The sequence below is a fragment of the Meriones unguiculatus genome, chromosome 17, assembly GCF_030254825.1.
Source record: "Meriones unguiculatus strain TT.TT164.6M chromosome 17, Bangor_MerUng_6.1, whole genome shotgun sequence".
Lineage (NCBI taxonomy): Eukaryota > Metazoa > Chordata > Mammalia > Rodentia > Muridae > Meriones > Meriones unguiculatus.
In genome coordinates, this window is record NC_083364.1 from 93,630,234 (window position 1) to 93,648,332 (window position 18,099).

At 42.1% G+C, this 18,099-nt stretch overlaps 1 protein-coding gene across 6 annotated transcripts in view; it reads right to left on the reverse strand.

Annotated features, from left to right (window-relative positions):
- Positions 1–312: 312 nt before the first annotated feature.
- The window catches only part of Cryzl1 (crystallin zeta like 1), a 35,362-nt gene continuing 17,575 nt past the window's right edge, over positions 313–18,099 (reverse strand). For 5 of the 6 annotated variants that reach the window (XM_021628697.2, XM_021628709.2, XM_060370740.1 and 2 more), the window contains 8 exons: positions 17,649–17,717; positions 10,431–10,564; positions 9,284–9,395; positions 4,998–5,096; positions 3,978–4,096; positions 2,874–2,979; positions 1,330–1,375; positions 313–524 (listed from right to left, as the gene is read on the reverse strand). In XM_021628697.2, coding sequence (XP_021484372.1) covers positions 425–524; positions 1,330–1,375; positions 2,874–2,979; positions 3,978–4,096; positions 4,998–5,096; positions 9,284–9,395; positions 10,431–10,564; positions 17,649–17,717 — 785 coding nt within the window. In that variant the 3' untranslated portion in view covers positions 313–424. The remainder of the gene's footprint in view (positions 525–1,329; positions 1,376–2,873; positions 2,980–3,977; positions 4,097–4,997; positions 5,097–9,283; positions 9,396–10,430; positions 10,565–17,648; positions 17,718–18,099) is intronic. The other variant, XM_060370741.1, reaches the window with a different exon arrangement.

Sequence of the window (18,099 nt, forward strand, 5' to 3'; positions counted from 1 at the left end):
GCTAAAATAATGGCAGCAAAGGCTTGTTAAGGAAGGTGTTGAGAATGAAGTTGATACAAAATCAAATTATGTTTTCACGGTATAGCAAAAGCTTGTGACAGATGTATTGATAGAATAATGTGGCTTTTGCTGAAAGCAGTTTTCTTAGTGGAAAGAATTTTATAGCAGAGGCAAAGTGTATACATACAATAATAAGTTTTTGGACTACCCCCTTAAGATGTTAAAAAATTATCTGGATTGTTTGCACATTAATTTGCAAGTATTTTTCAAATATGTTAAATAACCAACATCTTATTATGGCAGAAAACAGGCTTAAAAATAGAAAAACTTGTTTTATCTTCCTTGATTTTTCTCAACAATTTCCAAAGAAAACTGGCTTCATATACTGGTATGGGTACATCCAACTGAGGTCTGGGAAAGAGAATTAAAATTGAACAACTTGCTTTTTTCTTTCTTGATTTTTCTGAACAACTTCCATGGAAACTTTTGCCTCATACAGTGGAATGGGTTCATCAAGCAGAGGTCTGAGGAGGAAAAATTATTAGAAATGTCAGGCACAGGCACAGTAGAATACACAACATGCAGTAGACCATACACTGGCTGTATTCCCTTAAATAGTCCAAACATCTTGGTGGTGGCATACACCTTTAATCCCAGCACTGGAGAGACAGAGACAGGTCAATCTCTGTGAGTTCCAGGTTAACATGAGCTAGTCAGCTATCTTAAAAAAGGAGAAGAGGAGAAGGAAAAGAAAAAAATCCAAACAAAATTACTTATCCGTTACTATTTCTATGGTTTAAATTAAGTAGTGATTTTCTCTCTTCTTTATTTTCTAAAACAGACTTGTCTTGTTAGACAGCCCAGTGTGGCCTAGAGCTCATGGTCTCTGCCTTAGTCTTCCAAGTGCTGTGAACACAGGTGTGTGTCATGACAGCGGGCTAAGTGTTTAAGTTTTGAAAGAAAAATATACTACTCTATCCCTTTGTGTAACTCTTACTTTATACGTGATATAAAAACCCAAATTTAAACAAACATCATACCTTTCCCCTCTTGTCAAGCTATGAATTGTTTCAAATTCTTTGGGAAGAGTTATGAAGAAGGGAAAGGTGAGGCAGAACAGAACTGAGGGGAGAGGTTACAAGACTATCTCTGTGGTAATGCCCACTCCTGCACAACCACATACACTTTGAGAAATATATTTTTATCTAAAATGAATAAAAAAGTAGAAGTACTACATATACCATAAAACTAGAATAAAAACAAATGCCCACTTCTTTTCTTTAAGAATATAAAGTAACAATGATTTAGTTTTTTTTTTCTTTAGCATACCTGAAAATACCAGCTGATAACTTCTCCATCACATCTTTTAAGATACGTAAATGGAAGGGTTGTTAAGGTGGCAATTTAACAAAGAGGGTATTAAATAAACTATTTAAAATGCTGGACAGGTCTCCTTTATTTGTTTTTCTTTTTTAAAAAAAAAGCTTTGTACATTCAAATTCAAAGTGGTATTACAGCAATTAGAAACTGTCACTTCTAAAGCAAAGGGGTGACTTGAGAGAACTGAGGTATGACAGGAACAGAAGCTTCTAAAAACAAGTGGTGAAAGCAGCACTCTGGTACTTGAACAGTGACTGGACTGACTGTCCAGTGGGACAGTCAGTGGGCTGCTACTATGTGTGGGCTCCCATCTATGTGTTATGTGTGGTATTCATCACTTACATGTCTTACATGACACAAACATTTATCAAGAAATCTGGTTGGGAACAGGTTTCATTTGGTGTAAATTCTTTCATTTGTGTATAAAATACGGAAAAAGCTAAGTATGAATCTATTTGTGGTAGTTTTAATGGAGAATGTCCCTCATTGGCCCATGCATTTGAACACTTGGTCCCCAGCTGGCAGTGCTGTGGGGTTATGGAAGCCTTAGCAGGTACAGCTTTCTGGGAGGAAGTACTTCAGCGGCGGCGGCCTTTACTAGTTTATGGCTTGGCCTCATCCCTGCTTCCTGACCTCTCTCTGCTTTTGGTGTGTGGATAAAGGTGTGTTGGCCCAGGCTCCTGCTCCCGATGACAGGTCATGCCCTCCCACCCTTCTGGAACTGTAGGCCAAAGTAAACCCTTCCTTCTATAAACTGCTTTTGGTAATGGTGTTTATTCCCAGCAACAAAAGAGTAACTAATATACTACATTCCAAGCAATCAAAATTATAACCATATTCAGAAACTAAAAATAAATAGGGTCTGGAAAAATGGCTCATTGGTAACATCACTTGCTGTATTTGCAGAAGGCCCAGGTTTGGTTCCGAGCATGCACAGGGCAGCTCACAAGTGTCTGTAACTCTAGTTTCAGGGGTTCTGACATCCTCTTTTGGTCTCCTTGAACACCAGGGCACACACAACATGCAGGCATAGACCTATACACAGACACATAACACCAGGCCAAAATATATCTTCTAAAAAAATAAAATTTCCCAGTACCAATACTTGTGCAGTGGCCCCATCATAGCATAGCACAGCATGCTCCCTCTTAAAGGCCCATTTTATGCTAGGTTAAATGCAAAAGAGACTCTTCCACCTGTCTGATGAGCAGTCAGAGCAGAGCATGGGGCGTGTCTGATTCTGGCTCTTGCTCCCTACGTGCCTGGGCGCGCAGCAGCAGTGTCCGTGAACAGCAGCCTTTGCACCTGTGAAGTGGCGCCCCGTTCATACCTCACAGACTCACTGTGTAAGCGAATGTAAGATGACTGTCACACTGCCACGCGTACTCAAGCGAAGTACACAGCTAATTGTAATTTCTTATGGTTATACTGGAAGAATTTATGAGTACAAGGCAATTTGAAGCTAGCAACTTAAATCAGTAGAAAAAGGATATAAAGATATTTTCCCTGTTGTGCATTTGACAAATTCCAAACTTCATCATTAAGGAAAGCCACCGTTGCTCCCTTGAGGAAAAGGCAATGGCTATCTGGAGGATCCAACTTTGATAGAAGAAACAAAGACAAAACAACTACTATTAGGTTGAACAGCACAAGGGTGCTTAAACTAGAAAACCTTTAATACATATTAAATATTGTAGAAAACACAAAAACTCAGCTCCAAGTTTAACAGCTGTTTGTTAACGCTTATGTTTTCTTCCCTGTGTCACAATGAAAAAAACGAGGACAGGGTAGATGCAGGGCCAAACGGTTGGTGTATGACGTGTAGCTTCTTGCTACTGCTGCTATCAGTCACCTCTGTCTATTAGAAAGTCCAGACTATAGATTATAGTATAATATATATTATAGTATATAATATTTATAAACATGTAATATATAGAATTATAGTATTTGTATATTAGCTATGATATAAATATTCAATCAGAATTGTATTGAAAAATATAAGTTTGGGAGGTAATTCATCTACCCACATATGTAGTAATATCATTTTGGGTTATTAAATTATTATATTATTTATAAACATTTCATTATAGTTGCAAAGTTACTGGAGAGAAAACTTTAAGGGTTTGGGAGATGGCTCAAGTATGCTTGTCCCATAAACACAAGGAGCAAGGTTGGACAGCACTATCCTGTAACAGGCCAGGTGCAACAGTGCGCATCTGTCCAGCAATGCTGGACAGGCAGAGACGGACGAGTACTTGGGTCTTGATGCCAGCCAGGCTAGCCAAATTGGCAAGCTCCAGGCTCAGTGAGGGGTCTTCTCCAGGAAGATCAGGTGGAGAGCAATAGTGGGAGGCATACATGTGCACACAGAGATAAAAGTGTAATTTGAAATACAATTTAAAAATCCAGAGGTCACTAGGTACAATGAACTAAAACTGTAATGCATTCTAATTGCCAGTTAGAGTTTGGCCAGTATGTACCTAACATAGAAAAGAAGCTACATTACTTTAAGCACAGGGTGTAATCAGAACTTCCACTGCTCTTGGCTAATGACACTCCCTTGGTGAACAGCAAGGCTTAATTGTTTCTGATAATACCTGAAGGTTGTCTTCTGTTGTCACCCAGTGGCCTCCAACACCAAGAAGTGTGATGATGTCATGCTTATGTGGTAGTTGTGACTTTACAGCTGCTTCTTCATCTTTACTGTATAATCTCACTTACAAATGAATAGTTAAAGAAGAGAGAAGAGATATATTTTATAAAAATTTGACAATTTATTTTGCATATCAATCTTTTTTATAGCAAGAGACATTTTTCTTAGTAAAAGGCAAACTTAGTTAGCTTTAAGCTACCCCAAAATATAGCATTGACTTAATTAAAATTGAATGCAAACAGAATGAATTTTGATTTGGAAGCAAGCTAATTCTAACAACCTTAGGATAATACAGCAGGATAAAATGCTGTCTTGTTAAAATACCAAGCCACACACACTGAAACACACATTTGAAAAGTGACCACAGCAAAGTACAGTCTTCACTTCCACTGGAAGAACACTATTCCACTTCCAGTTTCAAATCCTGGAAAACAAAGACTAAAAAGGAACAGACAGATGGCTGTACTACTCACAATGAAATACAAATGGAATCACTCTGTAGGCCCGTAACTCTAATCATTCAGCAGTAATGTGCACAGAATAGGTGTGAAACAGATTCAAGTCAAATGTGAAAAGCTCAAGAAAGTGGATGGACAAATTTGCTTTTCCCAGTAGCTGGTAGAGATGTCACCACCCACTGGAGGGAGCCACGTAGTGCAAATGGCTATGAAATGCTGGGCAGGTGTGTACTATTGGGGGCCAGGAGAATAGACTAATCGTGGTGACAGGCTTCTTAGATGGATTTGCCTTTTGATATTTAAGCCCCCTTACCAGAGGAACAGGGGTGATGATGGGAATCAAGTGAAGGAGTAAAAATAGATGAGTTTTTAATTAAAAACAAATCCTTCAACTAAATATCCAATTTTATGAATGCAGTAATAATTAGTTCTTAGTTATACGCCTTTTCCAACTTATCTAACTGAAATCATCCATCACACAGGCTACTCACTTCTGAGGTACCCACCTCCTGCATCTATGACAATATCTACTCCCAGGCCACCTGTTTCTTCCAAACAGCTTTCAGCAACATGGACTTTCCCATTACACACGTCAATCACTCGGGCTGTAAAGGAAATCAGGCAATTGTACTGTTCTCTATGTGATCAACACAAATCGGGGAAAGGAAAAGAAAAGCCAGTAAGTGTCTATTTCCTGAAATAGTTTCAACAATTATTGGATTTAACGGGAAAAGTCAATTGTTTAAACTCTTTTTCAGGGAATTCAATACTGTACAATAAGGCTCAGTGCAAAGGAGTGGGTGGCACATTCAGTAAGATGGAGGTGTGTAAGCTCTGACCCAAGGCTGTTGCTGACAGAGGTCAGCCCTCTGTGAGCACAGGGTGTAACACCAGCCCTGGGGACCTGAGAGCAGGGCACACAGAGCAGGGTATCAGGGAACCTGAGAACAGGGCCACACAGCAGCGTTACCGGGGCACAGGCCTTGGGACTTAATAGTATCCAGAGCTGCATCATGTGTTTGTACACCATGGTACTCATCAGTCAGAAGCCATTTTATCCTCTCTTAATCATGGAAGCCCCCCTCCTTTCTTCTCTCAATCCCAGTAATGGAGAACAGTCCCGATGGTAAGGAAAGGGAATGCAATTGGTTTTGGCAGAGTCAGGGAAAATCAAGCTAATTTTAATGGGCTGTATTACTTGCATATACAGATCCACACAAAAACATAATTTTGTGTGTGGGGGCCTAAGTGAAGGGCAAGGATGGGCACAGGGTAAGAGTACAGAAGCAGGGCCTGGAGAGATGGCGCGTTAGAGCACACACTGCTTCTCCAGAGCACCTGAGATTTCACCAGGTTCCCAGCACCCACATCAGACAACTCACGACTTGCTGAAACTGCAGCTCCAGGGGACTGGATGCCCTATTTTGGACTCTGCCTTGCACACATGTGGCATACATAAACACATATAAAAATAAAACTCTTTTTTTTTTTTTTTTTCTGAGACTAGGTTTCCCTGTCCCTGGCTGTCCAGGACTCGATTTGTACACCCAGCTGACCTCAAACTCATAGAACTCCACATGCTTCTGACTCCCAAGTGCTGGGACTAAAGGTATGTACCACCTCACCTGCTTAAAACTAAATCTTAAAACAAAACAAACACACACAAACAAAAAACACACACCTTTAAAACAGGTGCTAGAGCAATCCTGGAAGTGCAGAATTAGCCAATAGGAAAACATTTTCAAAAATGCAATTTTAGCTATTTTCCTCTGTTCTATCCCCATCTTCCCAAGCTGGAAATTAAACACAAGGCTTCATACATGTTAGGTAGGATTCTAGTACTGATCTACAGTTGAGACCTCTGTTCTGTTTTTTCTTTGTGTGGATATGAAAGTTTGCAAATGTCTGTAGGTATACATGCACACGTATGCACTTGAGTGTGGGGGCCCAAAGTCCACCCTGAAAATGTCCCTCATCTGCTCTGCACTAAATGAAACAAAAAGGCCCAACCTATTTTGTATTACCTTCACTATGTGCATGTGTTCAGGCTCACACGTGTGCCACAGCACGCACGGAGATCAAGCTCACACACGTACCACAGCACGCACGGAGGTCAGTGGACAACTTGTGGGAATAATTTTTCCTTTCCACCATGTGGGTGCCAGGGGTACTCAGTGGCGAGTGCTCTAGCCATTGGGACATCCACTTCTGTATTTATTGAGGTAGGGTTTCCCACAGAACCTGTGGCTTATGACTAGCTTAGCTGGCCAGCGTTCCAGGGATGCAGCCAGTCCCCACCTCCTGAGTGCTGAGTATAGGCACATGTGTTCCAGGACTGAGTTCTGGTCTCCATGTTTGAGTGGCAACTGCTAACTACTGTGCCTTCTCCCTACCCCCAATTCTACTTTCAGGTCTCATCACGCTCCATCCTGTCCTCCTTCCACTCTTGTATTACCTTTCTTCCATTTCTCTTTTTATCTTTATCTGACGCAAAATGCAACAAACAAAAATAACTTGGGCTTTAATGTTGCACAGGGCTGGATTAAAGTCCTATTTTAGTTCTAGTTCTGGTGTAACTTTTGCTATCCTGGAACTTACTCTGTAGACCAGGCTGGCCTTGACCTCAGAGATCTGCCAGCCTCTGCCTCCGAATGCTGGGATTAAAGGCTTGTACCACCACTGCCCAGCTGCATCTTGAAGAAGCTAGTTAAACTCTTCGAAAGCTGCTTATTGGTTGCCAGGGGGTTAAAGAGGGAGCATTCATATTTAACATGGCTGTTCCTGACTTCCCCTCCCTTACACTCTGCTTATTTTTGCTTTTTAATCTGTTACTTTCTCCATCCCAGTCTTTCCCTATTCTTTCTTTCTTCCCCCCCCCCCCCCACTTTCCCCAGTCTCAATCTTGTTCTTCTTTTCTGCAACCTTTTTGAGAGCTCCCCAACCTCCACCATGACCTGCACACTTCAGGCTGTCTCTGATTTTCTGTTGTTGTTAGTCTCTGACTTGTTTATGTGCACACGGGTCTTCTGCTTCTCAGTGTTCTGCAGGAGGTAGGCAGTGTTAGAGGCTGGGAAAGACAAAGTGGTGTAAAACTCCTGAATGGAAACAACTGGTGTTTCTAAAGTGGACCAAAGTTGACCAAATTCAAACTTGTTTAAGTTGGTAATAATAGGACAAGAGGAAAAATTTACAGAAGTTGTGGAAAATTGTAGGTTTAGAACCTTAAACGGGCTGAAGCACAGGGCAGTGATGGAGCACACCTGTAATCTAGTACTCAGGAGGCAGAGGCAGGCAGATTTATGCGTTCGAGGCTAGCCTGGTCTATAGAGTGAGTTCCAGGACAGCCATGGCTACAGAGAGAAACCCTCTCTCGAACCCCAACCCCCCCCCACAAAAAAAAATAGGAGCTGAAAATTAGCTCAGTGGTAGTTCACTTGCCTAGCATGCATGAGGCCCTGGGTTTGATTGCCAGCATGATGTAAATCAAATACACAAATATCAGTAATAAGAAATGTCAGTCATGAATGGTATCACTTAAGTAAATCTGGGTTTAGCATGGATGCTAAGAATATGTGTGCTAAAAAGCTTATTTTTTTTTTTACTTTTATTTTTTATTACAATTTATTTACATTGTGTCTCAGCTGTAGCCCCCTCCCTTGTCCCCTCCCAATCTCACCATCCCTCCTTCTTCTCCTCCCATGCTCCTCCCCCAGTCCACTGATAGGGGAGGTCCTCCTCCCTTCCCTCTGATCCTACTCCATCAAGGTCTCATCAGGATTGGCTGCACTGTCTTCCTCTGTGGCCTGGTCAGGCTGCTCCCCCCTTAGGAAGAGGTGATCAAAGAGCCAACCACTGAGTTCATGTCAGAGATAGTCCCTGTTCCCCGTCCTAGTTCGGAACCCACTTGAACACTGAACTACCATGGGCTACATCTGTGCAGGGATTCTAGATTATCTCAATGCATGGTCCTTGGTTGGAGTATCAGTCTCAGAAAAGACCCTTGTGCCCAGATTTTTTGGTTCTGTTGCTCTCCTTGTGAAGCTCCTGTTCCCTCCAGGTTTTTCATCTCTCCCTTATTTCATAAGATTCCCTACACTCTGCCCAAAGTTTGGCTATCTCTCAATTGAGGAATGGGTACAGAAATTGTGGTACATTTACACAATGGAATACTACTCAGCAATTAAAAAGAAGGAAATCATGAAATTTGCAGGCAAATGGTGGGAACTAGAAAAGATCATCCTGAGTGAGGTATCCCAGAAGCAGAAAGACTCATATGGTATATACTCACTTATAAGCGGATATTAGACATATAATATAGTTTAAACATTGTAAAATCTGTACATCTAAAGAAGCTAAGCAAGAAGGAGGACCCTGGGTAAGATGATCGATCCTCATTCAGAAAGGCAAAGAGGTTAGACATTGGAAGAGGGAGAAAACAGGGAACAGGACAGGAGCCTACCACAGGGGGCCTCTGAAAGATTCAACCCAGAGGGTTATCAAAGCAGATGCTGAGACTCATAGCCAAACTAAAAAGCTTATTTTTATTTGGGATTCTGTACTTTGTTTTACCAGCATAAGTTATTTTTTATTTTTATTTTATTTTATTATTTTGAGACAGGATCTCAATGGGAAGCTTAGGCTCACCTTGAATTCATGATCCTCCTGCCTCACTCCACTGAGTGTTGGGATTACAGGCAAGAGACATCATGCCTGGCTACTGGTGCAGGTTCTAATTTTCCTGTAAGATTTCAAGTTTTAAATGGTTTGTTCTGAGTAAGGTAACATAACGCACCTATAGAAGGCCTAAGCCTTTCAAGCTGTTGCTTGTCTTCCAGGCTGTGTGCTGTGGAGATCACCTTGGCTCCTCTGTGGTGTGCTAACTGAATGGCTATTGTGCCAAATGCCTGTGTGGAAATATGATACAGGTGAGAGGACATACCTAATTTACTTCAGAGACTTTATCATGGATAATTCTTTAGTATTACTTTAATATGTTCTAAAATGCTACGTAATAGAAAAAAGAAATAATATGCTCAACTTTAGCAGGGCAAGCTTTGGCTGATTCCTTCAGAACTGTGAGGTCAGACTAACCACACACAGAAATCCCAGGATAGAAAGCCGTGCCCAGAAACATGGCCATGGAGAAGAGCAGTGGCTTATAAAGGTATCGTTAGTCAAAGCTTTGCAGCATGATGGGAATCTAGCCACTATTTCAAGGGTCAAGCAGTGAAAGAGCACTGTCTTTGGATCTACGGTAAGAACTAGGAAAACACTCTCCTGGCCGTCACCTATAGTCAGTGGTGAAGACATTTCTGCCCCTACCTCAAAATGTAGTTTCACCAACAGCCTATTAAAAAATAAAACCACAGTTCTACCCTAAGTTTTACACCAGTTTTTAAAATGGATCATGCATCTAGTGTCTTAAGGGTGTTTTTGTGACACATAGAAGACACTTAATAATATGAGCCCAGTTTAAGCTTGTCCATGATCCATCTGATAAATGCCAATACCCTTCCTAGCATAAGCACTGGGGCTATAGTTCAAAACTGGTTGAGACTTCTAGAATGGCTTACAGACTCATGAGCTATTTCACTCCGTGTAATAGTAATGAATGAAAAGGCTTGGCTAGGACACAACATACTGGCAGGGCACTTTCCTAGCAAGTACCAAGCTGTGGGCTGGTCACCCCTGTTGAAAAAAGGAAGAGAAACAAAAATCTTGGCTTGCTTTTTAACTTGCCGGTGGATTCAGGGCAGTGAGAAGCTAGCCACACCAAGTCTAACTTCTGCGTGCTATTGATAAAAGCTGTCCATAAGAATAAAATGGGAGGTTGGAAAAGAAATCTAATGATTTAATGTCAAAGAAGGGCATCTGCAGACACAGCCTCACTACAGTCCCATGCAGACTGCACTAACTGAAAAAAATCAACTGTGACTCACACTTGCGCCATCCATGATCAGCACAGACTTTCCAGGAGAGAGATGAGAAAGATAATACAGAGCTGTGCAGGCTCGGACCCCGTCCCGAATGGCTCCAGCAGCTTCTGCCCATGAAACCTTTTCTGGCTTATGAACTATCACAAAGAACAAGAAGAAACAATTCATCAGTAGGTTCCATCAGTACCTCATCTCTCCCACCATGGACCACACGGTGCTCCGATCCTTTCCTTTATCACTTACATTACAGTGTCCCTGTTTTTATTATTATGCACAGAAAATCTGTTCTCAAGATGGACTTTTCTGAGATAAACACATTCAGAAAGCACATAAAACACAAAGCACAGTTACAGGACTGACTTAACAAACATGCAGCAAGTAACTGCTGTCCTAGTGAACAGGCTGCTCTCCTCAGTTCAGACAGTTGTGAGCTGCCATGTAGGTGCTGGGACTTGAACTCAGGTCCTCTGGAAGAGCAGTCAGTGCTCTTAACTTCTGAGCCATCTCTCCAGCCCCTCAGTTCTGTTTCTTATCTACCTTCACTTCACCGTGTGTGCATTCTTCAACAGTCACCAGTCCTGCCCAAGTTTGAACTTGAACTGTATAGAACCATGCATTCTTTTCTATCTTGCTGTTCTATTTCATATTGTTTTTAAATTAAAATTCTTTTACGTTGTGTGGATGACTGTATGTATATGACACAGCACATGCATAGGTGGCAGAAGAGAACTCCCTGAGACACACCTTAGGTTTTAAACCGATCTTTTTCTTGTCCTCATTAGGGGTCTGTGGTGGTGTTTTCACTTTTACTACTTTGTGGCATGGGCCATGTCGACATGTCTGCTTGTTTATGTATTTCTTAGCTGAACACTCCAGCTTTGGGGCAGTTAAACAAACACTACTAAGAATGCCAGAGTGTTGACTCTGGAGAGTGTTTGCCCTGAATAGCTGCCCTCACACCGTTCCTCAGCTTACTCCCCTGCAAAGGCACCCACTGATGGAAAAGTCCCTGACCATCACTGGTACTGGCAGTCACACCACCCGTCCCTGGGTATGGGATAGTTCTTATTGTGACTGCCATTCGCTTTTCCTTGTCCACTGAGAATGCGAGGGCCCTCTGCTCTCAAGTGTGCTGGCCTTGGGAGTGCTTTTATGAAGTGACCGTTGAAGTCTTGGTCAAATTTTCTACTCTTGATACTTTCTTGTTTTATGGGGATTTAAAAAATATATTTCAGATGAGTTATCTGTTTATATGAGACAAATATTACAAGCTAGGCATCCTATAAAATGTTTGAGCCCAGAAGTATAAAAATTCATGTTTCACACACATTTTATGTATATAGCTTGAAGGTAATTTTATTCATCTTATTCTTAAAGATTAATTTATTTCAATTTTGTATATATTGATGTCCTACCTCCATGTGTGTAGTGCCCACACAGGCCAGAGTAGGGCACTGGGACACTTGAAACTGGAGTTATAAGCAGTTGTGAGCCACCACATGGGTGTTGGGAGCTAAATCCAGGTCCTCCAGAAGAGCAGCCAGAGCTGTTAAATGGGGAGCATAGCTTTGAAGGTAATGTTAGACAGTGGTTTTAGTGTGCCTTCATTTTAGCTGTCAGATGGAGTTAGGTGTGGAACTCTTGACTTATGGCATCATGCTAGTACCCCCAAGTTTTAGAGTTTGGAGTATTTCTGGTTTGGGTTATAGTTTTTCAACATATTTCAACTTATTAGCTTTCCATTTCAGTCACTTTAATGATATTTTGAAGAAGAGAAGAACTGCAGGAGATCTTTAAAACAGTTAGCTGGCTGGGCATGGTGCGCTCCTGGAGTCACAGCGCTTGGGAAGCTGTGGTGTGAGGGTTGTGAGCTAAGGATCCTGTCTGAAAAACAAAACAGGGTCCGGGAGCAGTGGCACATACCAGCGCCTGTAATCCCAGCACTCAGAGAGGCAGAGGCATGTGGATCTCTGTGAGGTCGAAGTCAGCCTGGTCTACAAAGCAAGTCCCAGACAGCCAAGGCTACACAGAGAAACCCTGTCTCGAAAAACCAAAAAACCAAAACCAAAACAAACAACAACAAAAACAGGGACAGACACAGGCAAAGCTGTTTGCTGGCCAAGCCTAATGACCTGAATCTAATGCCCCAGAACCATCCGGTGGAAGAAGAGAACTGAGTCCGCCAAGCTGTCTTCTGGTCTGAACACATGGGCCATGGCTTGCACACACATACACACACACACACACTACATGTGAAAACAAGACCAAACAACATTTCAGTAACATCCTAGCACTTCTTTTCTTAAAATCCCACCAGTGCCTTTCCATTGAACTTGGAAAAAATGCAAACTCCTAATATAGTTTCAAAAGCTCAAAATATAGTGGGGTATCATGACACATTTAATCCCAGAACTTGCGGTGGTGGGGTCACAGTGGTACAGGCCAGCAGGTCTCTGTGAGTTTGAGGCCAACCTGGTCTACATAGTTCCAGGCAATCCAGGGCAAAACAGTGAGAACCTGTTTCAAAATTAAACAAATAACATTCCGTACCCCCCAAAACGGGATGGTAAACTAAAAATTAAAAATTCTGTATGATCTTCCCATTAAGCCATTTTTTCACATTTTAACTAATTCTTGTGTTGAAATAAATTGTGGTGCAGTCCCCCCTAAAAGTAGCCCTTTCTGACTTCATTTGCCGTCCGTGGTCACGCTTGTCGTGAACTGAGCAGAGGTAGACAAGAGGGTAGAGAGCAGTGCAGTCCACCACCAATGCCGGCCAGTGAGGAGGTGGGGTCTCCACACAACCTTGCTGAAAACTCCCAAATAACTGAGCTGGGAATGAAACAGAAAGACTACACTAAGCACTATGTAGAGTATTTCTTTATGAAATTCTTTAGGACAAGCATGGCTTATATTCATGCTTTCATCCTTAGTTCCTGGTCATAACTCCCCCTGCCTGTCTTATTTCTAAATGGCTGTGAGTGCATCTTTCATGAAAGTATTTGGACCTTTTGTCTTTGGTTGCCTGTCCGAGGAAGGTAAAAGATGTCTTTTATATTCTGGGGTGCGTCAGTTCAGAGGCAAGCTTCAGAAAGCAAAGTCCTTCTCACTTGTGTGCTCTAATCTATTGCTGTTTCAGTCTCACAGCTAGAAAACTCTGACATGCCTTGCCTGCTAGTGGACATGAAAACCTCCATTTTTTATTTTATTTATTTATTTTCTTTTCTCTCTATTTCACTTATTTATTTTTCTTTTTCCTTCACAATTTATTCATTATACCATCTTTTTATTTTTATATTTTTATTTATTAATTTTTTTTGAGACAGGGTTTCTCTGTGTAGCTCTGGCTGTCCTGGTGCTCACTCTGTAGACCAGGCTGGCCTTGAACTCATAGATCAACATGCCTCTGCCTCCTGAGTGCTGGAAAGAAAGGCATGCACCACCATCAAAGACCTCTGTTTTTAGTGAGGGTCCTGATCCACATCTAAGAAGTAATGACAGAGAGAGAGACAGCCAGACAGACACAGAGAGACCTTATTCTGTATACATCTTCATTTGTGTTTATTTGTATCCTTTAGTCTCATTTACAGTAAATCAGTAAATATGTTATCCTCAGTTCCTTAAAAAATTTAAATCACATTTATTTTTATTTTATGTAACAGTATTTTGCCTGCATGTATGTCTATTCGTCATGTGAATGCCTGGTGCTCTTGGATGTCAGAAGAGGGTGCCAGATCCCCCTGGAACTGGATTTACAGATGGTTGTGAACTACCATGTGGATGCTAGCAATCAAATCTAGGTCTTCTGCAAGAGCAACAAGTGTTCTTAACCACTGAGCATCTATTTCTACAGCCCCTACCCTCAGCTCACTTAGCCATTCTTAAAAATTAAAAGAGCCAAAGTGGGAACCCTAACTCTACTGGAAGTTCTGAAGGCCCACGCTAGTGATCATGTCACAGATGAAGGCAGACTTGTGGGACTGAGCCCTCAACCTGTGGGATCTATGCTATCCCCAGGTGGATAGCAGCAGAACTAAAGAGAACTACATAGGAATAGAGAACACCTCATGTGTCTCATGTAGAACTGATTGCTGTGGGGAGGAATCCCTGCACAGTCTGAGCTCACCCGAAGAGTAAGCCATGTCTCGTACAGAGCAGAAAAAAGACTTCATACTTGTTTCTTCTTTCACTTTCACCTACCTAATTTTGCGGATTATGAAATTAGGTATAGAATACTAATTGATTTGCCCAAAGCCTCACAGGTAATAAGGCAAACATGTGACCTGAAGTATACCTATCTATTCTCATGTTCATCTACATACGTTTTACTTGTGTGGCCTTTTGGGAGGTAGCATTTCCCACTGTTAAGGTTTTAGTTTACCATAGTTTATCAAAATTTTATTCATATGACAAAATCTCAATACTTGTAAGAGAATTACAAACCTGAGACCAGCTTTGGATACACAATGAGCCTATTCTCAAAAGAAGGAAACAGCAAGAAATGAAGGAAGAAAATAAAAAGTGCATATATGTAATTATAATCACACAGGTATGTGTACATACATGTGAATGTTCACCCATTCATGCAGTCCTTCAAAAAATACTAAGGGAAATGAAACTACATTTAAGATTCTAAATGTTTTTAAATTTATTTTATAATTTATATACATGTCTGTATAAATGTGTACATGCACGTGCCACAGGACACCAGAAGAGGGCGCGATACTCCGTGCTGCTGGAGTGACAAGAATCTGTAGGCTGCTGGCTGGGGTACATGAGCGAGTGTTCCCAACTGCTGAACCTTATCTTTCCAGCCCAAGACTCCATACGTTCTCAGCAGCTGCTTAAGACTCTTGCTTTAGCATTAGCTGGCCGATGCTGTGTTATAAAGACTCGACAAATAAAGAAGTATGGGTCAATGGTGGCTACATGAACACCACGAATGAACAATTACAACTCTTTTTAGATTTGGTGAGAAAGGATAGAGGTGAAAATGTGGGACCAACTTTAAATGAATAGAATTATTTTTAAGTGTGGCAGCATGCCTTAAGGACTGAGGGCAGGTGGGTCAGGACGATGGCTCAGTGCTAACACAATGTGCCACATAGGCTGATGGCCTGAGCTCCAGCCCTGGAACCCCATGACAGGAGGGCACTGACTGTCCTCTGACCTCCATACCTGCACCATGCATGCGTATTACGACCCTATATATACACGCACACAACAAACAAACATTTAAAGAGGTCAGAAGCAGAGAATGGCTGAACTAGCTGGAAGGATTACATGCTTCTGAGCTAGATTACTGAACTGTGAAGCAGTATTCATATTTGGGAGGTCACGTGCACCTCATTCTGGGTTTGGTAAAAGAACACATCTTACCTGAACTGAAAGTAACTGAATGCTGAGTTCTCATTAAATGGTTCTTAGGCTAAGCATGAATAAAAACTCAAGCTGAATCTGAGACTTCCCAATGCAAAGTTTCATGGAATGTATTGAAACCATCCTCTGCCCATAAAATGCTACAGCTGCAAACAGAACAGTTTCCTAGCTGAATATCCTCATTTGTGCACAGTGAGTGTGGCCAGGATTCTCACCTAAGGTCACACTCTTGGTGGTCATCTGTTAGTTTTTAAAACAATTTAGATGTATGTGTGTATGAGTCTGTATCTGGGGGCCATATGTGTGCACATCCGTGGAAGCCAGAGGGTGTCAAATCTCCCAGAGCTGAACTCACAGTTGTGAGCTGCCTGACTTGGGTGCTGGGACCTGAACTCCAGTCTGGAAGAGCAGCAAGAACTCATCAGCACTGCAGCACCTCTCTGGCCCCAGGGGTGGCCATTCCTATAGGTCTTCTGATACTGTCCTGAGACAGGCTCTCACTCTGTTGCCCAGGCCTTGAACTCTAGGTCCTTTTGTCTCTGGCCTAGGAGTACAGCCATGTTCTCCACACCTGGATTAAAGGATCCCTAACAAAACACCAAATCCTGCTTTCTTCCTCAAAGAATACACTCCATACACTTTGGTCAAGAACCTGAACGTTACAGCTCTGCTTCAGATATCCGGATTTGCTCCTTTCCTTCAGTGCTGTACTTGGGATGTGGCCAATGGTGGAGCACTTGCCTGGCTGCACAGGCCTCTGGGTCCCACCTCCAGCCCCTTAAACAGGCCACCAGAACCCTTCAGCACTCACCCCTACCCATCAGGGCTTTGTCTTGTTGCTGTTTTTTTCTTTCAGCCATGTGGTTGTATGTGTGTGTTCGTGTGTATTTGGTTGTGTATTTGTGTGTATGTGGGTGAATACATCCATGCACACGTGGAGGCCAACATTACATGATGCATGTCTTCCTTCACCATTCTTCATCCTACTTTTTAAGGTAGGATCTCTCATTGAACTTGGGGCCCTCTGGCTGTTTAGGGTGGCTGGCCAGTGAGTCTTAGGGAGCCTCTTGTTCCTACCCTCTTCAGCACTGAGGTCACGGGTGTGTACCACTGCACCTGGATCTTCTAGAGCTCCCAACACAGGTCCTCAGGGCTGTGCAGCAGGTTCCTTCTGGACGGAACCTCCTCCCCAGGCACTGCTGTCACTCCTTACCACTTCAGCTTCTAAAGCAAGTGGGCATCACTTACCAGCCCTGTTTCTTAAGTATCCTTCATCTCCTCTAATTGCTTAGGAGATGTATCTTTTCACAAAGTGTGTGTCCATTTAGGAAATACTCAAAAATGTAGTTTCTTATGAAAAATAAAACTGAATACAGATTAAAGCCTATTAGCAACAAAAACAAAATATATGCTTTCTTAATTCTTTCCTGCCTCAGCTTTGACAAGTACTGTATAAATTTTGCATATTTTTTGTTTTAGTCAATAATAAAGAGTTCAATGGCATAGTACTTGCTTAGCAGGCTGAAGACCCTAAATGCCATCTCTAGTGCAGCACACACACACATAGACACAGAGACACACATACAGACAGACAGACACACATAGACACAGACACACACACAGAGATAAGCCAAGAGCAAGACATTTTCAAATTCTGATTATGAATATAATTTCATACCCATGAGCAATGTTAGTAAGCTTCGGGGTCTATACAATACTTAGTCTAAGCATTAATTTATAAATAATGTAAGCCAGAAATATTTCACATGGTGAGCCTACAGTTACACCATGAGTCAGTGGAGTAAGACCGATTGGGTTCTGAACAACTGGGCTGTCACATACCCAGGTAATGCTCGTGCACTCGAGTGACTTCACAGAGCCCAGGGTCTTCCGAATCCAACGGCAAAATGCCTAAAAATCAACACAAGAAGTTTAAGGGGGAGAAGCCTGGGTGAATTCATCCCTGACGAGGTGTGCTCCTGTGAATGCTGCGCAGAGACGTATAGGCATGGCTGCCGTCACCCTGCCACCCTGCAGTGTTGTCTCACAGGACGCGATGGACAGAGTTCCCCTTTCCTGGAGGCTGGTAGGTTTAACTCTGCTCTCTTACTGCTGCTACTACTACTATTATTATTATCAAGATAGGTTTTCTCTCTGTAGTCCTGGCTGTCTTGCAATTTGCTCTATAGACCAGGCTGTCCTGGAACTCACAAAGATCTACCTGTCTCTGCCTCCTGAGTGCTGAGATTACAGGTGTGCTCTTAACTCTGCTTTCTTACAAAAAGAAACTACA